Source organism: Centroberyx affinis, unplaced genomic scaffold (assembly GCF_046629955.1).
Source record: "Centroberyx affinis isolate AG114_WGS23_722 - 3 ecotype Tasmania unplaced genomic scaffold, CSIRO-AGI_Caff_v1 ptg000043l_1, whole genome shotgun sequence".
Classification (NCBI taxonomy): domain Eukaryota; kingdom Metazoa; phylum Chordata; class Actinopteri; order Beryciformes; family Berycidae; genus Centroberyx; species Centroberyx affinis.
In genome coordinates, this window is record NW_027278756.1 from 8,187 (window position 1) to 33,674 (window position 25,488).

General features: G+C 43.8%; 1 protein-coding gene across 1 annotated transcript in view; it reads right to left on the minus strand.

The window, feature by feature from the left end:
• Nucleotides 1-287: 287 nt before the first annotated feature.
• LOC139642357 (neogenin-like) overlaps nt 288-25,488 on the minus strand; it is a gene marked incomplete at its 3' end in the record, with an annotated part of 87,696 nt that continues 62,495 nt past the window's right edge. The window contains exons 3-4 of the mRNA XM_071517164.1: nt 1,963-2,238; nt 288-438 (exon numbers count right to left, since the gene is read on the minus strand). Of these exons, the coding sequence (XP_071373265.1) occupies nt 288-438; nt 1,963-2,238 (427 nt within the window). The remainder of the gene's footprint in view (nt 439-1,962; nt 2,239-25,488) is intronic.

The following is a 25,488-nucleotide window of genomic DNA, read 5'->3' on the forward strand; positions in this document are numbered from 1 at the left end:
TTTATTCAACAGTATAGTATCTGTAGAATCCAAAAAAGCAAAAAGACCAAGGCACACTTTCTCTTAGATTAAAAATGCCTTTATTGACATGGCATTGATATTTTTACTTGACGAGAAAGATTGCCTTGTTTTTTTTTTGCTTTTTTGGATTCTACTGATTCTACTTTCTATCATTGATTTTTAACCTATGTGTATCCCAGCAGCGCCCCATATTCTTCTTTTCTTTTCTTTGTATAGAATCTGTGCCTAAAACATTTCCCACTTACAAACAGAGTTCATGCTCTTACCTCTCCTCTAGCAGCTTGTCTCCAAACATCCAGCGGACGTCAGTGGCCGGGTAGCTGGTGACCACGCAGGGCAGCAGCACGCTGGCGCCCGCCGCCTTCGCCGTAGCCACAGGCTGCACCAAGAACTCCGGCTTCCTCTCTTCTCCTGTTTCTGGAACGGGAGAAGTTGGGGTCAGGGTTAGGGTGGGGGTTAAGGTTCGGGGTGAGGCAGTGAAGCAGAGCAGCAACCTTACGCTTAACGGGTGTCATCCGTCTTAAAAACTTCAAAAGAACTGGAGTCTGAAGGGCTGTTTTTCCTGACACCTAACCCAGAATGGCCAGATGAATGATGCCCACGCTGGTGACGGAGACAGCTGAACTGGAATGAACTCTTTAGGGGTTCAAAGTGATCCCCCACAATTCCAACTGTGACAAACTGCATGGGTAACATCCAGCAATAACCAGGAAGTCATGGTTGGCTTAAGCTTTTGTGACCCCAACACACATGTAGGACTTCAGTAAAATAACTGAAAAGTCCTGGCGTTTTATCATTACAATTCACAACAGTTCAAAGCTGGATCTCAATTCACACACGGAGACGCATGGAAATGAAATCGACTGCATTCCTCGCCCTTTTTCAACTCTCAACACCTCTCAGCAGAACCTCCCAAGTTAATTTATTCCCAAGCTGATTCATCTCGACTTCAAAAGGAACCAAATGGAAATAAATGTATTTCTGTCCCTTGAACATCTGGTAGCATCCAAACAAAATCTCTTTAAATTTCCTCACACAGCTTTATGAGTTTTCCTGCTGTACGCATAGAGCCTTTCGCCACAACACCACACATCCTTGGGAGGAGACATACAGAGAGATAAAGGCCCCCGCCGGGGTCTTGTTGAAGTCTGATTTACGACCTCTAATATCTTCTCTGTGCTGGCAGGAGCCTGGCGCTTAACAACTCAGTAAATAAAACTTCTGGAGGGGGCGAGACGAGACACACTGCCACGGAGGAATTCACCCCCCCTTTGAGCTACAACTGAGTGGCTGCACTGATAACCCCACTGGGACTTTTGTCATTCAACCTCAGTCTCTCTCTAAGGTGAGATGTGTTCATATTACAGGTAATGAGCAAGGCAGGGGGGGCACACCATGTACCTCTGTAATCAAACGATGTACTGAGCTATACATTAATTTCAATTTACTCTACAAGAGGTTGCAAATGGCCCAGCAGCTCTACCATAATTGCACTGTAATCAAGGATGTGATCAGGATAATGCATGCAAAACAGGTAATAACTGAAGACAGGCAGAAAAAACACTGTCTATTGAATATCAATGGGAGTTTGGTATCCAAAAAACCTGAAACCATTCCATATATCCATATATAATATTAGATTATATCAGTATATTGTCTAGTCTTTGAAATCATGACTATCAAATGCTACGTTAAGTGACAGCAACAAAAACCCAATGATCGGCATTCTTACTCGAAAAAATGTAGCAAGTAATTTCATTGTTCTTTTTTTTTGTAAGATTTTTTTTTTTGAGAGAGACAGGAAAGATTGGGAGAGAGGGGAGTGACGTGACAAAGATCCTGGTACGGATTTGAACCAAGGACACTCGGAGGATAGTATGCGTCTTAGACCACTGAGCCTCCAGGATGCCCCCATTTCATTGGTCATTTGAGCACGGTTACCTGGCAGTATCTGGAGCAGCGCCTCCTCGCTGGACTTGACCGGTCCCATGTTCTCCACCAGGCAGCGGTACATTCCGGCGTCGGCCTCCGAGGCGTTGCTGACCACCAGGGCTCCGCTGGGCAGCTGGACCAGCCTGGTGCCGAGCTCCAGGGGCTGACGGTCTTTCTCCCAGCGGGTGAAGGGCACCAGGTCCGGGTTCACCTCGCACGCCATCACCTGGCTGTCCCCCACACGCACGCTGGCCGGCGCTGGCTGGCTGGTGAACCTGGGCATTCCTGAAGGAGAGACGAGGACAAGGGTGTAAAAGCAGCTCTTAAAAATAAAACTTCAACGTCAGCATAAATGTATTCATGAAATATGGAAAAACATTTCAAAACATTTCAGAGGTGGTAAGTTAAAGGTGACATAATATAGGAATTCAAATTTTCCAATATTCATATAAATATATGATTAAAGATGTTTAATGAAGGCATTGTTGGGTGGTTAAATTTAAAGTTGTTACGTTTTCTAAAATCCACCCTTTTGTTGTACAGGCAGTTTCAGATGAAACCCAATGAACGCATCACAACTGGACTCGATCTTAATTGGCTCTCCTCACTAAAGAATTACTAAATTACTAAAGTTTGCAGCCAGTTTTCTTGATGCCAGTTTTCTTATCTTTAGCCATAGTATATTAGATAACAAAATCATTTAACAGAATAATATTGGGCCTTTAATAAAGCAACTAAGTTATAAAGATTGAACTTGGAATATCTTATTTATACTTGATGAAGCCAAAAATGTAACTGCCCCCCTCCCCTCTTCCTCACACACACACACTCAACATACACACACACACACACATCCACCCACATGTGCAAACACAGTGGTGTAGCGCAATCACTTATCCTCGATGGTGGATGCTAATTCGGCGCGCGGCGCACAGAGACACACGGCGCTAATTAAAAAAGCCTGGATCCACAGGCTGTTTGTGTTGCTGTACCCCGACTTTCATCTTGACGCAAAATAATTATTTCCTGCGTTTGAAGCCATTGATCTGAAACCGACACTTGCGGGCCACACCGGCAACAATCGCACACAATGGCTTCAATTAAAAAGAACTTATAATGTGTAAACTGCAAATGGTATTCTTGGGTTTATTAGTGAGTAAGAAGGAAGAGTTGCTTCTAAAAAGTAAGAAGGCCACTCCATCCAAAATGAGAAGAATGCCATGCTGTGTTATTACCATGAAGGGCCTCTTGAGTGTTTGGGCTGGCTGCGGCTGTCTCCTTGGTAATGTGTGTGCGTGTGTGTGTGTGTGTATTTGATACAGTGTATATAAACGTGTGTGAGTGTGAGCGAAAGAGAGAGGCTGATGTGAGTGTGTGTTTGTCTATTTCCGAGTGTGAGCTTGCCTGCTGTAACTGTGCTCACACACACACAGAAAGTGGTGCTGAAGACTTGCTGAGTGTTGATCTGGCTCCACTGTCCCCTCTCACCTACAGACGGCTCGTCAAATCCCCTGCCAAGAGCGGCTCTGGGGCAAATCACACTTTAAGATAAGGCCCAAACAGCTACAGACTCCCCTCCCACTGGCTTAGGCCGAGGCGTAGTGTACACTCAGCACTAGCTTTCGACCAATATGGGCTTTTGAAAGCCGATGCCAACGCCGATATTTTTGTATGGAAGCTGCCAATCGTCTATATTCTTCTTGCCAGGGTAGAAAAAGCCTCAGCAAAAGCATTTCAACCTTGGGACACTAAGAGTCTCCACTGAAACCAATACTAATGAAATTCTTTTAGGGTTAGCAGCTCTTTAAGGCAGGGTGACCCATCGCCCCAGGCTTCTGTATCCTTAATGCTGTTATGTAACTGAGTATCAAGTTTATCTTTCCTAACTTGGTTTGGTTTTACTGATTTTAGATCCAGCAGAGTGATGCTTGCAGCACACAGCTGTTTAATTGTTTAAAAAAAAAAATTAAAACGTCTTGGCTCGGGACTCGCCAGTGGCAGATAATCAATACGAAATGACTAAGATTGGAGATTAAAAAAAAAGTTGATCCGGACATCCCTATAAGGGCTGAAAGATATTGACAAAAGATCTAATTTTGACTATTTGACAGAATATTGCAATTGTGATTTAAATTGTGTTTTTTCTTGTCATCATTTTTTTAGAACTTTAAAGAAAAGTAAAACATGGATGTCAGTGTGCAGGATTTACTGAGTTTGAGCATGATGAAAGGTTTTCACCAATATTGTATTTGATACATGGACCAAAGATTACTGGCAGCACTTAAACACATTGTTCAGAAATCCATTTTAGACGCTCCTCTCTCTTAAGAAATTAATTGCATCCTCTGCGATTTGGAAATTGCAGAAGTTCATTTGGCGATTTTGATTTTTTTTTTTTTATTAATTGTTCAGCTCTAATCCCCATATCAGCCTAACTGATACTCAACACACATGGACACACACAATGACAGTATCTTAAACTGCACCCACGGTATTGAACGATTCAACACTCATATCTACTTCATGTACCCACAAATAAGACAAACTGAACACTACTCTTGCAGTCACTCCAAACACAGATCAAACAGACTAGCCCTCTCGGCTCATTGCCCAACTGTACCAATCTGATAAAGATAAACTAAAGCACATGGACTGGCTTTATCTGAAACTTTACAACTGCTTTCTACAAAGCACAGTAAATCCTTCAGCCCATGGAGCATATGACATTTAAAAAGATACACTTGAAGACAAAGGTCATGAGTTGATGTGCCCCAAGTCTAACATTTACAGCTATATCCAGATCCCTTTGGGGCAGCCAAACGCTTGACATCTGGCTCAAGCGGACACACAGGGGAGTATTGAAACCCATCGGCAGACACGACAGCAAGTTAAGCTTCTGCAAAGACTGAACCTCCACGGAGAGGAGAGAGTACATTGGATTGTGCCCTCTCAACTTTGTCTCAGATTGTGAGCACTTTTCTCACTCAGTCTGCAGTGGACTCTGCTCTGCCCCCAGACATCGACTAATCCTTTGTTCCTCCAGCCTCATCACATCTCGCCAGGCTGAGTTCATCAGTTTGCTGTCTTGAGGTGTGTGTGTGTGTGTGTGTGTGTGTGCATGTGTGTGCATGTGTGTGTGCACTGGCGAATGTGTACTAGCACATTAGGATTGGGTCAGGGCAGGGCATTATAGATGGGAAATGCTGAGTGTCGGTGCTAACACTATCGACTCCAATTAATCACAATTCTCCATTTAATCGACTGGGTGGGAGCTTCATTTTCCACCCCCCTGCCCAGCACCATCTATCGAACAGAGGAGCTGCACTGCCAGCCTCTACACTTATTATCAGTGGGTGATGAGGCCCAATGAGTCCAAGAAAGCAGTGATGCTTCAGTGGTCAAGACACAATGCAAATGCAGGGCAGTAACCCAGATGTTTTTCTAGCTAGGTAGGAAATGTCTGCACACAAACTAGAAATAGAATCTGTTGTCACTGGAAAGCAAACATTCATTTCAATGTGCAATGTAAACGAGAGCAATATGTCCCTCCTTTGTGGGAAGTGGCACTCTGCCTGCTGTGCAGCGTTAGATTCACCAAACCTTACATCATCTGCTTGGCTTTGCCAGCAAAGCTTATAATCATATGAATGCTAATGAATGAATGTGTCCATCATTCGATGAAGATTAGCAGAATAGAATGCCGCTGCTGAGAGCTACAAACAGGCGGAACGACTGTCTATCTCGCCTCGGAGCAAAACTGAGTGCAACCATACTTGCACACACACACACAGAGACATACACACACTTAAAACACACAGTTGGGCTCCTACTATTCTTAATTAAAATCAGGTATAGAATGAGAATGAGCAGCTTAATGGAATATGCAGTAGGCTTTAAGGATCTCCCTCTAGATTCAACTGAATTAGGAACTGACTGCAGAAAAGCTGCCTTTCACCTTGGATCAAAAAATAAAACTGTGCTCTATGTTATTCAAATATTATTTTCGAGCAGAGTTAATTTAACAAATTAAGCAAAAATAATCAAAATAGCTTGCATTTTAGAGTTGCCCAGAGGTTTATACCTCCAAATAAGCCTCTGGCCTGCCAGAGTGCTGTGTTTGGTCTGGTAATCTGAAATAACCAATTTTCCACTGGGATAATTTGAAATGACAAAACCAATAAGATGACCCAATTAAAGCTGAATTTGGCAGCTCCAAAGGGCAGCGAGAGGTAAAAGCTTGAAAAAATGGAACGACTGTGACCCAGCCCAAATCAAACCAAATGCCTCTCTGGTGCACCTTGAGGTGCAGCAACTGTGTTCACAAATAGGATGGACAGGAAACCTGGCAGTCAGGGAGCAGTGATTACCTTTTTTGCTGATTCCTCAAACGCACAAATCAAGCCAAGTCATGACAAGAATTGACTTGAAAAGACATTTCATTCATTTCATGACGTGAGAGAAGATTAAAAAAAAAAGTGACACTGACAAACTGACTGTGTTATGCAATGTCAGCATTATTGGCAATATTGATTTAGTAGTCAAAACGTCTACAAACTAAACCAACAACCAAACTTTATGCTAAGCTAACACAGCCAGAAGTCCATACTAGTTTCAGATAAGAAGCCAGAGACAAAGCAACACCTCACACCTCTGCTGGACAAGCCACACCTACAGGTATCATGGGCCCTGGCTGCACGTTATAAACCGCTTAACATGTTAGAAATGATTCAACTCCAAATCAATTTGTTCAACTCCGACTGGTGACAGACCAACCTCTTCCCAAAAAGTCAGTCAAAAAAAAAGAATAAGAGATAAAAGAATCAAGTAATTTAATTGGAATGCAGCCTAAATGTATTCCTAACCTTAAAGGCAAAAATCCACCCGTTAAAACTCTTCAACACTTGTAAAGAACAGCTATTGGCGACGCAGCTTGCATTTCTGGGGCCATTTTGTTGTTTGGTGGTGTAATTGTCTTATTCCCACGGATAACTGGTCAAAGGTAGACGACATGACGTCATGTTGAGATGTTTCTAGTGCAGCTACAATGGATCTAACTAAAGCATCAATGGTAAATGTCAGGTTTTGGTGTCATTCCTTTAGAATCAAAGAACAAGGGCTTGTTTTTAGACTTACCACAGTGATGTATAACAATCACACAGGGGAAAATCCACCATAAAAGAGGCAGAGAGACCAATTTGTCCACCAACTGTAGCCTCAATAGACCAGAATGGAATCTAGTCACAGGACATGTGGCATTTTGAGTAAGGGACACAACTCTCACTCACTTCCATTCTCCTTCTCAAGTGGAAAAACTCTTGCTTTTATCATGCTGTCGCTTTTGTTACTGCTCTCTCTCTCCCTATGAATGCAACAAGTTCACACCCATTCTCTGGGGGTTGGCAAAAGTCATTCTGGGAAAGGAACAGGTAGGAAATCACTAACAGAAGTAGAAGTAGACGAGGCAGGTTGAAGGAAAGTGGGAACACCAAAAAAGTAAATTGCAAGGCTTCATCACAAAATAACTCCTGGAATGCAGTGAAAAACATTGCAAATTGAGGATATTTAACAATCGGCAGGGGGATTTTTTTTTAAAACCCTCACCAGCTTCACCCTTGTCCTGAAACATCGTCCTCCCTTCTCGACACATTCTATTACCGGTTCACAAGCCACACACACACACACATCGACAGAACAATCACATTCCTATCGTCGGTACGTTTGATCAATTCCACAGTAGCAGACGAAGCCAAACCGAGCTCATCGGGCCAAATAGGACCAATTTGAATCAGTGAGGCGGTAGCTTCTTCCCAATATGAAGAGTAAGAGTGTGAGAAGACACCCAATCAATGGCAGTGCATTGCAAAACTGAGGCTGGGGATGAAGGGTGTGTGTGTGTGTGTGTGTGTGTGTGTGTGTGTGTGTCTGTGTGTGTGCGGGGGTAATCAAGTGATCCAAAAGAAGACAATATCTATTAGCTGTATGGGCCTTAAGCTGTGTGTGTTTAGGCAAGGTCTAAATGTATTTTCCCCACTATAAAATCTCTCTACACAATATGTACTTTGCTTTATTCAGTTCAGTGGAAACTATTGCCTCATTCTGTTCATGTTCCCTTGAAGGCCAGCCGCAGAATAAGAGGTAATTAATTCCCTAATTGAAGGTTTCAGAGCTTCAGGGGAGAATATTTCTAAGGGCTTTTACATTTCTACTCCATTACAGCGAATCTTGCTATTCAGACCAGATCTTAGTGTTACATTCTTTAAACAGTAAAAAGGATTCAGCCCTTATTGATATTTTGTACATTTTCTTGTGCGACGCAAGGAAACTATAATTCACAAAGTGCTCCACTCTAAGTGAAAAGGAAATTTTTGAAATTTCTGAAAAAGACATTAAGTTCAAATAACAGAAAAATCGAACCGTATTCATGTGCCTTGTTTCGCGCTGGGCTTTAGACTTCCTATTTACAGTAAATTGTAAGGCTTCTGAGTAATATTTTTCTTTCAGAATTGTTCTAATGCTAAAGGTATAAACTTTAACAAACTAGACTTTACTGTTATTTGAGTTTATGCCTTCTCATTCAATTTCAGGGTTTATATTATGGTTATGACAGAATGGATTAAAAAGCCAACGGGACGTTGTTTTTTTTCGTTTTTTCTCAGTTTCTGAGAAAGCAGCGTTGAGCCAGAATGTCCAGAGGCTTTAGCATGAGAAAATAAATCTACCATTGCTAAAGCATTGGTTGTGTGTGATATTAATACTTTAATGCAGTCTGTGCATGCATGTATGTGTGTGTGTGTATGTGTGTGTGTGTGCATGTGCGCCTGTGTGCATATGTGCTGGCAACCCCATAGAGGAGGGGCAGTAAACACCAATCAGATGCATAAATGCCTGATGTCTGCTCTGGAAGACAAATGCTTACATTTCTCCTTTGCTCTAGCTGTAATCAAACATTCACGGCCTTGTTATGCAAAACCCAAACACTGCATTCCCTCCAAATAACAAAAAAGGCAATTTTGTTCAATCCCCCATGTTATCATTCTATTAATGAAAGCACTTAAGGATTTATAGTACGGAAAAAAAAAGATCACTCTATCTCTCTAATGCACACTACGTCACTGTGAAGTTCATCTTTGTTGGGAGGTGCTTTGGTGATGTTCTTAAGTGGCTGTGCATATTACATGAAAACCACAGCGTGATGAATTCTTTATATCCTACGCCAAGAGAAAGTTCGCTTTTGCCTGCTTTAATACGAATACGAGATGCGGTCAGAAATGGGGCCGATATAAGTATTTTACAAAGCTATCCTTGATGTTTAATTACACAGTCGGTATGGCTTGATATGGGGGGGGGGGGGGGGGGCATAACGTAAGACAAACTTGCTAAAGCATTTCTTTTACCATTAAATCGGTGGAATCAACATACTGAACAGGGTCAGAGGGAAGTGAGGGAAATGGAAACCTTGAACACCCTGTCAGTGTTAGAGAGGTTTGGTGGGTGTTCTCTACTTCTTCTATTTCAAAGGTAAAAAAAACAACCTTCATCCTGTATGGGCGATTGAAAAGAGTGAAAACAGGAGGATTAATTGATGACTTTGGGCTGGAATCTAATAAAACAGTCACTGAGGCACTTTGTCATCATGCATGAAGCCTGACAAGACTGACATGCTGATGAAATTAGGAAATGCACAGTCTGGTCGCGTCATCACAACAGATTTGTCTTGTTCAACAACAGGAAGGGATTATTGGGAGTGACTGCCATGGCAACCTGAGCTGAGATGATGCTGCACCCACCGCACAAAGTTGTCCAAATCTTTATTCGTCAAATTTTTGGGTTGAAACATAATCTTGTTTTTATCCAATTCAGACAGCCGTTCTTTAAATTAAGCGGTTAACAACGACACCAATTTATGACAGACACAGGCCTGTGCTACATAGGCTGTAGTGTGATATTAATTTCCACAAATCCAAAAACAAACTCATGTGAAATCTGGGGGACAATGCTGTGGATCCAGGCCAGCTGAGCCAAAAATGAAGAACAACGGCTTCGTCCGATAACCCTCTGGCAGATTAAAGCACAAGTTTGCCCAACGGAGCAGCGAAAAAGGCTGTGGCTTGAATCGCTACTTTTTGTACACAGTGCTCGGCGCGGAGAACAATGGCAGCCACAAAAGCATACACGCTCACAACACAGAAATGCTTTTGTAGCGCGCACACACATCAGAAGGATAGACAGAAGATGGATGGGTGGCGTTCCAAAGGAGTCGGGCCTCAGACAGGGGTAGTTATTTTATCTACTGGGCTGTAAAAATGGCTCTCGGGTGCATGAGATGACAGAAAAAGCGTTATCCTGACCTTGTAACCAGTCACCGCCTGAAGAGAGTACAGTAAAACCTTCTGACGACAGCTGCTATCCCGGAGTGACACATCAGCCTATTGTTAAATTTTCAATATGACAACCTCAAGACTATGACGGCAGGAGGCGGTTCACACGCAACTGCACAGTAAAAAAAAAAAAAAAACACACATCATTTCATTGTTCAAAACAAACAGAAGCAAATCAGACTCGGTAAAATTCGAGACAATGTTCCTCACCCGAACAATTGACAGAAACACCTTTTTGTGCATGTTGCGCTAACTCAGCGGGGCTTAACGTCTGTGTTAGCTCTCAGCCGGGGGAGGGATATTTTTAACTGAACCGCTAAACCACTCCGGGTGCAGACCAGATGTTGTGCTGAGGACGACCTCTTAAACATTCAGGACTATCAGCGGACGCGGGCCTGGGGGGCGCAGCTGCTGTTCAGAGCCGACTTCACCTCCTCCTGTTTACAAAAATCCTCACTCTTTAACAGAAGTGTGTTTTCACTGCTGCGTTCAGGAAAACAGGCAATGTGACACGCATTTGGATGAACATTCAAGATGCTCTAGGCGCACGTTAGAAACCGGCTTCTTCATCGTGCTCGTTACTAGTGCGATAAGCCGCTTGTTTGATTGCTGAATTTCCTTTCCACTTACATATGTTAGCAGAAACAAAAAACAGATCGCGCCGAAATGAAATTGCGCGCAATCAATCCTGTCGGGACGAGAAACGACACACGAGCATGATTCTCCTGGCACAGTTGGCACTCTGACAGCTCCCGATTGCCTGTTGTGGGCACAGAGGGAGGACAGACTACAAGGAGGCACATGGACGGTGATGGATGGAGAGGGACTCATGACAGGGACAGGCCAGTTGCCATGGGAACATCAAGTTGACAGTCACGGGAAGAAAATGAAGATTTCTTATTCAGATGTCTGGTTTTCAATCACACGACTGTGCTTTCCTCGGCTGATTAATGCCATTGTTTTTTTTGGAAAATATTTCATTTGTCGAAATCACATGTAATAGCACAATTTATTAATGACTGGTTGTAAATAAACTGGTTGTTGATTTTGCTGTAAATCATTATACAAATACAAAAACCTGCATATCTGAGAGAAGAATGTACAATATTTGCTACTACTAAACACACATAATCAAAGGCCTACAAAACCTGACCTGCAAAATAATTGTCCCTTCATGTCTTTGGGTGTGTCCTGGCAGCTATGGAGACAGTGTATAAGGCTGAAGAAGTGTCTCGTGAAATGGATGGGTGTCTCTGCGAACCCCTCTTCTCTACACAGACCAAACCTGTCAATACCCGTTTGGAGCCATCAAGTGAGCGACAGCACCCAGACAGCTGGGGACGTCTGTCTATTTTAGAGGTGTCACTGCGAAACAAAGCCTTGCAGATGGAGAATTGAGCATGTGTGAATTCAATAAATACCTGGAATGTTTCTACGTGGGGATTAAGTTTATGTACAGCACATCACACCAGAGGCACTGGGTGGTATTCCCTGAAGGAGAGGCTGAGGGAGAGAAGAGAGGTGTGACTGTGCGTCTGTATATTTCTGTATGTTCCTCAGTGTGTGATTGAGTCGGCATGTACGGGTTTAATCTCTCCTTTGTGGGTATCACATGCTTCTTCTGCCTCCCACGTGTTTTGCGCCTGTTCAGAGTCAGACCACCAGCCGAGCTAACGCCCCCGGTATCTGGAGGGAAAGAGCCCGTTTTCATTACAGGTAATTGAGTTGTAGCTGAAACAATACTGATTGCATTAGGGCCCGTAATCATGTTAAGGTGTCTTATTTTATCTCTGGAAACTTAGCTCATTCTTGGCCCATTTTGAGGCTAACCTTCGCCAGAGGTCGTTGCCAGGGGAGACCGTGGCAGCGGCTGCTCCCGTTGGCCGAGCACAGATAAATGTGTTGTCACTACAGCCGTACGTACCCCCCCACCCCCCCCACCCCCCGCTCCCTCCCTCGCTCCCTTATCAGAGGAATAAAGGGAGGAGGAGGTGAGAAGTAGGCGAGGATGCACAGAGACGCTCAACAGAGTAGTCTGATGTCAGAGGAGTCACCCGCGGGATTATAAAGGAGCTGTCAATCAAATCCAACGCAGGCGCTACAAAGAGCAGCTATCGGTGGCCTGTCCTCGCATCTTTCGTCAAGTGCTTGCTTCCTTAAAGCCCCCCCCCCCTCATCCTCCTCCACTGGAATGAAGGGCCTCTCCGCCCTCCACCGGCTCAACAGGCCATCCAGATAAAGAAACCAAACACACCCCAGCCCTGCCGTTGATGGACAGATAGATACAAGCTAGAGGGATAACACTGGGCCTTCAATCCCTCAACCCCCCTCTCCCTCAATTCACATACCGACCCACTCCCTCCTCCACCTATCTTCTGTGCAGTCTCTCTCTCCACATCGACCTTTGTCTCCTTCGCTCCTTCCCCTCCCTGCAGCAGCATCCACCCCTCACTTCCATGCCTGCATTTCTTCTCTGTCCTCCTCTGTCTATGTAGCCGATTCCCTGCATCACTCTCAAAGTCTCTTTCATTCAGTCTCCACCCATCCCTATCACACCCCCACCCCTCCCTCCCCTCCCCTCCCCTCCCCTCCCCTCCACCCTTTTCTCTCCCTCTTCCCACCACACATTTCAGTGGGAATTCTATTGTTTGCTAGAGAGGGGCATGCTGCTGCCGGTTCTTATCTGGGGATGTTGGCGGCACATCTGCAGATGCTATCGGCGGCCCTGTTGCTCTGTTTATGCTCCAGCCGCGCCAGGCAGCTAGCAGGGAAATGAGACGGATGGAAGGAGGGACGAGGGGAAGACGGAGCATCCTACTCACCGGACATGATGGAGCGAGGGGCAGAGAGGGGCGGACGGACAGGGGGAGAGGGGCGTACAGTTGGGATATGGAGGGGAAGGGATTACTGCACTGTTAGGGCTGGGCCATAATTCAATATTATGGTTTATCGTCTTTCAGTGGAATCGTGTCGTGATGATATGGTGATTTTGGGATGTCGTGACACACAATTCTGCTGTCTAAATTGATGATAATAAGCAAATTATATTTAAAAACTCTGACAAAATGAAGTATGGTAGGAATATTATTTGAAAATCTCAGTTTTGTGTGACATTACCAGTCGGTTCAACAGGATGAACATTAATTTGATCATTTAATTTTGCATATGTGAGCTATATTGTGATATATCTTGATATAAAAGAAATCCTTATGATTAACATGATATTGATTTCAACCATATCGCCAGGCCTTACTGCACTGACACACAGACAGAGAGAGAGATCATGCACATCATGTATACATGTGCAGACAGACCCGACTCAAGTCTGCACAACCAGCAATATGCGCACAAAAATGTGCTATTGTTTGTTGCTATGCAGCATTTGTATCGATTTAAAGAACACATCGAGAAACTGTTTCACAGCCTCACACTCATGTTGGCACCCATGTCAATGGCTGGCTACCCTGGTCGCCTCGCTCTACTAGCTGCAAAAGCAAGGTCATAAAAGAGGAGACAGAGACTACAACGAACAGGAATGTTGCATGAATGAATCATTCATACACTTATATTGGCTTTCCACTGACCTTGACGCTGCCTGTCAGACCCTCTGCTCTTTATGGACTCAGCAAATAACACCATGCCTCTGTAGGGGGTCAAGACCATCTCAGTCGAATCAAAGACAAACCAAGAACTGGCCGAGTCCAGGTTGAATGAAGATGAACTCCAAAAAGGAGGATCAAGACCGAGGGAGGGTTGGCTCAATTCAAGACCAAGACCAGAGCAAACTGTCTTCCTTTTACACCTGATCAATGCTAAAAGTAATAAGGAAATCTTTAAGAATGTAATGATAATGATACTGAGCAGTATTTTATCAACAGGATACAATGCATAATGGAGAAAGAACAACATAACTCAACATAACATAACTCTTCAAGTTGTTTATATCAGACTACAAGAGCAAAATGCAAATGTGTCAAAATAAATAACCAAATACACATTAGTCGAGACAAATTAGGCCAGAGTCCAAGATCAGGAAGTTTTCTCGAGACTAGACTTGAGTACTAAATCCAGTATCTGTGACTTATAGTACACACTGCGGGCATACAACATGTTTATCTTCCAATATGACTTTAACATGCATCTTTAAATTACCGTGAGCACTGATATTGTGTGGGTGTGTGCATGAAATTATACTCTGGTGAAGCTAAACGAAGATGAAAACATTTCCTACATCAGGCAGAGTAGAGGTGACAGGCTGTATTTAAAGGGGACTGTTAAATAAACATGTACACATTTGCACACACATTATGCAGAGAGTTTCCAACACACAGCATTGCTAAATATGAGCAGCTGCTATTTGGAAAATATCTGCATGGGTTTTGTGGCATTGTTGATTATAATTATGAAATGTATGACGAAACAGAATGTGCAGGTTTTAGTGGAATGAAGCACAGGTAGGGAACCTCGCAATTAGGAGAACCAGCTTGAACTTAAAGGCCCCATGAAGTGGCATGGAGAGCATGATTTGCTTCCATGTATTGACGCATTTCTGAATTAAACAAAGTTAAGGCGGGAAGTGTCAGCGGGAGGGGCTTACGCGCATATTAATGAGATATGGAGGAAGTGGGTGCATCAACGTCAAGCCTGCTCAGATCAAACATGGACAGCATTCTACACTGGGTTGTGGAGGAATATTCTGTCTCCATCGCCCGTCTGGGAAAATTGTTTTAGGGGAAGCGCAGCCAAAAACACGCCTTCATCTCATGTTGCTAGCTGAACTGAGCTGCATGCTACAAAAAATAGCGGGGAGTGGGGTGAATAATTCCAACGGTTAACAAACTTTTTTTTTTTTATACATACAATTTCTAGAAATCAACTTTTTGTCTTTGGCCTTTATCGGTGAATAGGTATACACTAAGTCTAGTAACATCGACAAAAAAGTAAAAAAGTTATTTTTCATTTCATAGGGTCTTTAAAAAGAATTTTATGGAGACAGAGGAAGGCAAAATGGCTGCTGACAACTTATCCTGAGACAGATTGGTTTCTCTGCAAACCCGTCTTCTCCACAGTGGACCAAAAGAGGGACTATGCACCTGTATGTGTGTGTGAGTATGTGCACAAGGATGAGGACTGGCAGCTTGGGAGCAGCAGATGTTTCTGAAGACACAGCTGTAGCGCTGGGTGATGATGTCACTCGACGTGGCCAGGGGCATTCATCATCATTTACCTCGTCTAGGGGCGTGATGGGGTGGTAAATTAACGTCAGTTAGCCCCCCCCCCACCTCCACCACACAAACACAACATCTCTAGCACTAATTTCTGCTTCCACACTAAAACACTGTGTGCAGACACTTAGGTTTAAATTTAGAATCAACATAATGGTGACAGAATGGAAAATAGACTTGGACAACTGAGTGACTGATCTTTGCAGTTGGATTAAGTCTGAGGTGTTGAAGGGCAATTTCAGCACAGGAAAACTTTATACTGTAGAAAAATAATTTAGAGATTAAAAAGTTATAGTGTGTTTAATTAAAATTGTGTCTAAAGGCTACTGTAATTTAATTTATAGCTTACTATTTAGATTATCATAAATCCTAATTATTAATTAATACATTTATATCATCAGCAAACAAAGCTTTCAGCCCCTTGGGGCTTGGCTGTGGCTGTCAAGAGTTGAATGATCAGAAACCCAGATTTCAAATGTTTTTTTTCCTTTCCCACACTGAAGTAAACATCTTTCTGAGATGCTCCAGTGAGCCCAAATAACAGAGCATGCATGGATGCTCATATTTCATCAGGGCCGACTGGGGATCCGGCATGATGCGAAGACCAATCTCTCCTCCTAGAAATGCACCGAATTTTTAAAGTTCATTAGCCATGTCTGGTGCATATTACAGACTAAACAAAAGACAGCAAACACAGATGTCAGATAATAATGTGAAAAATTGCTGTACATACTGAATAGGCTGTAGAAGGGCAACTCCTGCTAAGGGGCTTCCCTATTTGAATGAGAATCATGCAGTGTGCAGCGTTTATCCATAAGTAGCCAACTCTTTACACAGTATCACTAGGCAGATGCTTCACTGTTTACTTATCACCCATAATTAGGTTTGCAAGTATGAAATGGATATATTTAAGGAGGGTAACATTGGTTTTCTTTCAAATAGAACGCCAAGAAAACAAACCAAAGAGTCTTTTAAATGATCCCATCAGCGATAGCGAGGGAGGCAATGTGACAATGGAGGAAATCTAGTCAATCACTCAACCCTAATGGAAAGGGAAGAAACAGATCTCTAGAACACCTGGACGGTCTGACAGTGTGGCACCAGCAATTAGGCCAATCCATCTGCAGTGTATTACCTACAAACGGAGCAGATGCTACGGCGAACGCCTCCGAATGAAGTCCACCTCTGTGATGAGCTTTAATCATGTGTGTGAGAGCGTGCGTGTGCCTGAACACTGTGCTGTCCACCCAGAAGCAGGGAGAAGTCATCCACCCAAAAGCCCAAACACTGATTGTGTGTTTCTGTTTGTGTGTGCTTGTGTACTCCATGTTTTACCGATGATGGAAGACGGCTGGATGGGCTGCAGTAAGAACTATATTTCTTGCCTTTCAATGTACACTCCAGGTTGCGCAATCCGAAACAAATTCCTCTCGCCTCAACAAAGATTTAATACATACGTACTATATCCCTACCATCAAAGACAAATGCTTTGATTCCATTGTTGTATATAAGCTTGCTGTATGTTCCCTGGCTGCAAATGTGTGAGAAATTGCGAACTGAGTGTTAAAATGCAGTGCTGAAGTGTGGAGAAGCTGAAAGGCGGGGTAGAATGGGGGATAAAAGCAAAAGTGTTGGCAGAGTGCAGAACATAAGACATGCTACTGCAGTGCTATTTCCTTTGTCTTCCTCTGTGTGTGTGTGTGTGTGTGTGTGTGTGTGTGTGTGTAGGTAAGTGTGTGTGTATGTGTCTGGTGTGTGTTGCACTTAACCACACAAGAGGAAACAATAGGGGAGATGCGTACTTATCACTAACCTTGGAGCACAAGCTACTCCACAGCTTGTAAGTGCGTGCGCACGCACACACACACACACACACACACACACACACACACACACACACACACAGACACAAGGAGAAGGATGCAGTGCAGCATGCAGTCAATTGTACAAAAGGCAATTCCATAATACCACACATCAACACTAGCAGCAGGGTGCCTGTGCTCAACCACCAGAAGGCTTTCTTTTTTTTTAATCATCAATCAAGCCTCATCAGACTCAATTCAGTGACTCTAACGCCTACATGGCGTCCCTAGCACGTGCGCACACACACACACACACACACACACACACACACACACACACACACATCACGTCCTTGACACCTCCACAGCTCGCATGCACCAATCAGAAGGCGGTAAGGGCGCTGCATGGTGTGGAGAGGAGGAATCTCAACACCCTCCCCAGGGCCCTCGCACACAGAGTTCAGGGCAGCTCAGTGAAAGGAGGGCACACACCCACACACACACACACACACCCACACACACATTCACTCTCACACACTTTTTTTTTTTTTTTAGCTTCTTTACATTCCCCACATACACACACTCGACTTTCTTTCTTATCCTTCTTAATACGAGATATCACTTTCTTGTGCCTTCCCTCTCCCTTGTTTATCTCACTCTCTCCCTTTCACACTCGCTGTAGCTCACACCAGTCTTCTTGCATCAGACATGTCATGCCCCTGCACATTAACAGAGTCAGTCTGTGTTCCAGCAGGCCTGAGCAGGCTCCAGCATCTCCCCAAACAGGCTTTATTTCACATGGAGGACACGTACGACGCCCCGCTCATTCCCCGGGTTTTCTTTTCACCCCTGCCCCTCTGCAGAGCGCACAGGAACACTTGGCAAGCGCCACCCATCCAACCCCATCCCCACCCTAAACTCCCCTTTTTCACCTCACACTGGCTCTGACTAACACTGAGTGGGGAGCGGAGACTGTATGTCTTTGGCTAAAAGCAACAAAACAAATACAAATGAACTTTGCATTAAAGGGCGTCAAGCAAAGAAGAAAGCGCAAAGTAAAAGAGAGAAAGTGTAGCCCCCCCTTGGTTCTAACTCCTTTGACTTGTCACCAGCAAATAAATAAATAGATATATAAATGGAGCTACCATAATAAAGGGAAATGGGAAAATGGGAAAAGATGCAATGTTTATTTTCCTTTTCACCAGCAGAGAAGCATTTTTGAGGAAGCTAAATGCAGTCAGCTAGAAGAGAGAACCAAGGCTTTGAGTCGAGGGAGAGGGGAGAGAGATGCTTTTCGAGGTGTCACCCCTGACACCTTGAGTGTTGCCCTGTATGTGTGAGTCTGACAAATTTGATGCAGGTGAGGAGAGCACCCCTCCCCGCCACCACCAACCCCCTTACTGCTATAATACCATCCATGCCAATGGAGACCCGCTCAGATGGTGCAAAAAAGGGAACCCATAAATAAAGTCAGCCTCTGAAGCATAAAAAACCAAGAAATTCACCAACTGAGCACTTCGCACTTTTGTTTCTTCACTACACTCCGTCTGTGCCCAAGGCGAAGCATTCTTTCTGTGCAGAATACGCAATGAAACACTCATGGTCGCACCATATTTCTGCATCTTCAGCACAAGCCAAGTATAGTAAAATATGCATTTCAAACATATTTTATTTACATCTAGAGTGGCAAAATCGAATCCCTCTTCTGTCCCTAGAATCACAAGTTTTATTCACAAAATAGACTGTCTTTCAAAGGAAATCCCATAAAATACATCTTAAGCTTGTCATCACCAGTGACGATGCTTCCAAATCTCAGCCAGACAGGCACAGAAGGAGTAAAGCGCAGGAGGGCACATGAGAACATTGATGTCCAAGGCAGTTTTTCCCGAACTGTATGAAATGTTTAAAATCATTCAGAGAATAGTTGTCAGAGTAGTGGCCTTGGCCATCAAAACCCAAGGCTAGCTGGTGGACCGTATCAATCCAGAATAAAAACTTTCCCTACTCTCTCTCGCTTTTTCTGCCCACCCTGTCTGTCTGATGAAAATAGAGGTGTGTTTGAAAAGATTTCCCCGAGGCCTGGGGAGGCATCAAAAAAACCACGAGAGTCAACTCTCTTTCAGGTTTCAAAAGCCCTGTGAAGCCCAATTTGGCTTTGAAACACAGGGACGTTTCGATATGAAAACCCAAAGCCTCCTTATGTGCGCTCCCTCGGACGAGCGTTGGGAGATGAAAGGGCATTGCGGGTGAACACACTGGTCCATAACATCGTAGGTATCCCTATCTGTTGAAACGCTAGGAAGGAGACACGGACAGTGAATCTCAATGAGGGAGGGGAGGATAAACAAAATGCACTCCAGTGCAGTCAGAGCTCTTTTTTATGCAGATTGAGTGAACCAAGAGAGTGACAGAATGTAAAGAAGGCAAGTGGGAGGGGGAAAAAAAAGATTTGAATAGACCACTCTCATGGTTGTTTGACTCTACCCAAATCTACCCGCTGGTGCTAAAACAACTTTTCTTGAAAAGGCTTGAATGAGTCACTCCCCCAGGTAGATAGAAACTCACTGCAGACAGAGGACAGTTTTTGCCTTCAGTGAGGGCTTTACCATGCAAATCCATCTAGAGCAGTCTAGACCTACATACGGTCCAAGTGTCCAAATACTGGAGACTCATCAAAGCCCGGGGCGCACTGAGCAAAGCACCTTGGCTTGTGGATTTGAAAGGGGGCCGTTTTGGAAATCGACATGGGCGTCATCTGGCAGAACAATGGGAGCTTTAAAGGGACACTGGGAGACAGTTGTCTAGCAAAATGGATGAATGGCAAAACACACTTTACAACAGTGCAGTCACTGTATGCATGCTGTGCGCTACAGCATCCTGTGGTCTTCTGAGGGATAAGTCATTAGACAACTATCGCTTCCATTCATCTTAATGTGTGAGAGAGAATCATTTTCACCAATTGGTGAAAAGGGGTAGAAATTAATTACACAAAATGTGAATTAATTCTAATTGTGGAGGCTGTAGCTCGTCTGACACCAACATGTGAAAAGTGTCACTCCAGCTCAGACGCAAAGGCAATGGCAGATGATGGAATGAACTGGAATTGGTTTAATTTGATTCAGCCATTAAAGCAAACTATATCAAGGGTGAGAAAATTGGATTGCCAACTGGTCTAGACATGATAAACACAGAGCCAGTGGCCTTCGTCTTAAGCAACTAATGGCATTCCCGTATGATGCGCTCCATAAAAGAGCTTCCCACCAACCAAAACCGAAAGAATTTAAAAAAGTTTTGAATCTGTGTTGAAGGAATGTTGGAGGAAAGCTGAAGGAATTTGTTTGGTAAGTATTTACTTCTATGCAAGTCATCTTTTCCTGAAACAAGCAGATGTGGTAGGTTTTTTTTTTTTTTTACTGGGAGCAACTCATTCAGTAAACACAACATCCCAATTCACAGAAAAAACACAACTATTACTAGAACGCAACTGTGTTCAGCGATGCGAAGAACAAGATTCCAGGACCTGTGGATAGAAAACATGTTGAAGAACTGACTGTCGGACTGAACTGACTGTTTTGCTTTAAAAGTTCTGCACATGTACGCCGTTCCTTATTTTTAGTTGTTAGATTGTCCAAGTTATTTGTCAGTGAATTTTTTTCAACACCATGTAGGGTTATCATTTTGCATTTTGACTGTTTACTCCACTTGCTTGGTGTTGATGGTATTTTTGGAGGTGCCATTTTAATAACCACTAGACAATTGAGAAATTGCTTAATTTGCAGCATCACTTCACTGAAATCTGGGAATGTGTCAGGTTCAGTCTCAGGACACTTTGATATTTGAAATATATCCCCCGTACAAATGTATCTGTTGAAAACACAGATTCAGGGGTAATTCTCAACTATATGAGATCCCAAAGTGATACTAGTCACGTACGAACAGGGCTTTTAGACAGAGTGGATGGGAGCGAGGTAAACAGAACAGATAAGACACTTCTGTCTCTCAAGATGGGCTGATTAACACGTCACACCAGGAGCCAGATTCCCAGTGACACCATAATTCCAACCTCCGGGTCAAAAGTGGAAGCGAGAGCAAGAGCATTTAAAGAGAAATCTATTAGGTTTTGTGAAAAGCCTTGAGCAGTCAAAGGAACCTTCATTGATGTGCGGATGCGTCTCACATATTGGGAGACGCATTATGCATCGCTGTGAATAGAAGTTCAGGTGGTGGGGGAGTTGAGGTGCGGGGGGGGGGCTCAGGAACACAGTGGAGTCGAGGGAGTTGGGGAAGTCATTATGCACAACTGCAGTCCAAACACGGTCAGTAGGCGGTTTCTCCACCTCAGCTCACATGGAGAGTTTATCTTCATCTGCTGACTGCAGCAGTCAATTATCACTCTCATTACTTTAGAACTGAGTAATTGCACCGGCCTAAGCATACTGCAGAAACAGGCCAAAAACTGCCCAAGTTCAATTAGACAGTACACTTTAATTTGGAAATTTTAATGCAGTTTGATTGTAGTGATGAAAATGTCCCCTGGTATTTGATTTTTTTTCAAACACTTTTTGAGCAGCAGCACAAAATCTGGCACAGGTACAGTAACAAAGTCAAGCAGAATCGCACTGAAAAACTCTGAAAACGTGTTTGCATTACATACAACACTGAAGGATCCATTTGGTGTGGATTCATTCTATTACCCTCCTGTGTCCACTGAGCAGGTACGCTAACGATAAAGCTGTCGCTAGAACCTGTGAAGTTGTCATGGCAACCTGCACCCTGCACACCCCACCCCCACTGCCCTCTTATAGCCTGTGATAAAGGCAGAGACTCCGACACTAACAGCCTGTGTTGGAGCTCTTAGCTTTCACAAGCTGCCTAGCATCGGTGCTGCACTTTCAATGTATGATCAGAGCTCATGTTGGAAAATGAGATGTCACACAAAAGCAGTCTAGAAACATACAAACACAAATCAAACATGTGTGCGAACATTCACACACACGCACGTGCACGGGCGCTCGCATGCACACACACACCAGGCGCTGAGGTGTCTGGAGAGTAGAGATAGGGCTCTCTCCATCAGCCACTCCAGCTACCCAGTGGACCTAATCAGTCAGTGAATACACGTAAAATGGAGGCTGTCATCTACCTCCAGCCCACCAGACTCCCTGGCGACACTTTTCTCCCGCCGCCTTCCTCCGGAGAGAAAAAAAAAAAAAAAAAAAAGATGGATCTTTCCTCGCAGCTCCATCCTCGCCCAAGTTTTCCCACCTCGCATTTTCCCAGCCGTTGTATTTTCTAGGCTTGATTTCTGCTCTCGGTCTCATCCTCTACGGCTGAAATGCATCGGGTTTTAACGGAATCACTGTTATTTTCATTTTTCATCGCTCCAAGGGTAGCTGAATGTTTTCATTTTTCAGCTCAACATATGATTAATGCACCTTTAGCAGAACGGCGGGGTCGCAACAGTCTCCGTTCTCCTTTATCTACAACCCTTCCCATCCTGTCGCCTGCATCCCTCCCGCCGCCCGCCACAGACGGATGAAAATCAGGGTAATGGAAGACTGCTGTGACCCTGACCCTGCTTCCGGGTCGGGGCCATCCGTCACGCCGACGACCCCGGCACTCAGCAGCAAGGCAGCACGTAATTGGTCATAAGGGGGGAAGCACCTGCACAGGAACATACGCACACAGACTTGGCTAAGACTCTCTCTCACACACACACACAAACAAACAGAACGATAAAAGAGGAACGATAAAAAAGAGGCAAACAATGACGTGTTTGATGCGTTTCTTTCTGTAGTTTGCCGTTAGAATGGAGGAGATTTTTTTTTTTTTGTTGTTTTTGAGATTTATTGCTGTTTGTTTGCCGTGTTTGCATTTTACGACTTGCGCAGCCACTGTGGAACTGCAAAATGGGCGAGTGGAAAAGAAGCTCCTTGAAAATAAAAAGAAAAGAGCATGGGGGAGGCTGAGAGGATAATAGAGGGAAAATGGAGGGTTGAGAGAGGGATAGTAAAGAGAAAGGAATGGGGGGGCGGCAGAGATAGGAAAACTGTAAGGTAGAGAGGATAGCTGATGAGACAGGAAAAGAGATGGAGAGAGAGAGAGAGGGAGAGAGAGAGAGAGAGGGAGAGAGAGGGGTGTACTTTGGGCAGTGTGAAAAGAAACACTGATTGAATGAGAAGGGAGAATGCAGACAGCTCAGCGAAGAGCTCAGTCCTCTCCCAGGTGGCAGGTCACTAGAGCAAGTATGTGTGTGTGTGTGTGTGTGTGTGCGTGTGTGTGTGTATGTGTGTGTGTGTGCAGAAGTCATCTGATCTGGCCATATCTCTAAGTGTGTAGTTGGGAACAGATGGGCCTTTGAGATAACTTTTTTTTTTTGCCCTGGATCATCCCCATTTATATGTGTGTGTGTGTGTGTGTGTGTGTGTGTGTGTGTGTGTGTGTGTGTGTGTGTGTGTGTGTGTGTGTGTGTGTGTGTGTGTGTGTGTGTGTGTGTGTGTGTGTGTGTGCGCGCGCGTGTGTGTGTTGCAACACGACCACCGTTTCACTAACACACACCTGCGATAAGCAAAAAGCCACTTGACCCCGACTCAATGTCACCATCGATCGCTCTAAAGACCCCCGAACACTACAACACAGGTTTTGGGATGAAATCAGGCCATCGGCATCATGTGACATCACAACACAACACCCATTATTACACAGCTTTGTAGCATACTCGATGCTGATTGGCCAATGAATGCATTCTGAGGACTGTTTTATCTGAATGACAGACCGCTGTTTCACATCTAATCATACCACTCTGCAGTCAAGAAGTCCAGTTGATTTTGTTGACTTCAAATCAAATTACCTGGCAACACCTTCTGCCAAAAAGAAGTTTGTCCTTGGTTACGGCAGAAAAACACTCTTCAACATGGAAGAAACACAGAAGAATTTTACAAACATTTCTTTTAATTTATTCAGACAGCACAAAACATTTGATTGCTGGTTAAGCGCTGAATGGCAATCTTAACCAGATTTGTTCACGTTGTTATGGTGAACAATTTTTTTAGCTTGTACATGATTGAGATTGTAATAAAATCATTTTGAATCAATATTTTGTGTCAAATGATTCATGAATTTTGTAAGCAGCCACGTAATAAGCATGATAATGTACAGTGAGCCGGCCATTATCGGGGCTTATTTTGCAATAATGGCCGGCTCACTGTACATTATCCTTTATGTATGTGTGTGTGCTGACAAACGCCCATGCAAATAAACTCTCCAATGTGATGGTGGAAGCGTTACATGCACAATGGTGGCAGCCTGACAACCTGAAAAACCTAGCTCAGTGATTCTCAACCTTTTTTATATCAAGGACCCCAAATGTAGTACATATTAGAGCCACGGACCCCCATTTGATGAGATTTTGTCTCTCGGACTCAAATCTGAGAATATTTTTATTGTCAGATATGATTTTGTCCAGAATTCCATGACTATCTGTATTGTAGGTAGAGATAACAGTAAAGCTATGAATCAGAACAGTCATTCTTCTATATTCTCTAATTGTGTTAACTTCTTGTAAATGAAATAATGGTGAAGTTTAACAATTCATCAATTTGCTGGGGACCCCCTGGAACCTCCTCAAGGACCCCTGGTGGTCCCCGGACGCCACGTTGAGAACCGCTGCCCTAGCTGATGCAGTGTGTGAGTGCAACCGACATGAAAGTAGAGTTGATAAATAGGAAGAAAAGAAAGTGCTGGATGTGAGGCATCACTACACAGACAAGACGCCTGAGTTTGACTAAAAGGAGAGTCACACTACAGCAGATTATTCAGCTGACTGGTCTACCAAACAGCATAAAGCATGAATGCATGTGTCCAAGCAAAATAATGTTTTCTCTATGTTTTGCGTTTTGGTAAAATATCCAATTTAAAGTATTTCAACTGCAAATTAAGAGCATATAGGGCATGTTAGAGGGTATGTGCATTCATGTTTAGGGGATTTCTATTTTTGGTCACCTGAATCATCCACTAACTGAACCTACTGTATGTGTAGTTCTGTTAGAGACGCAACAAATAAAGAAGCCGAAGAAGATAATCCTGGCTAACCACAAATAGCTTTGTGCAATATTTGTGCCATTATGGGCT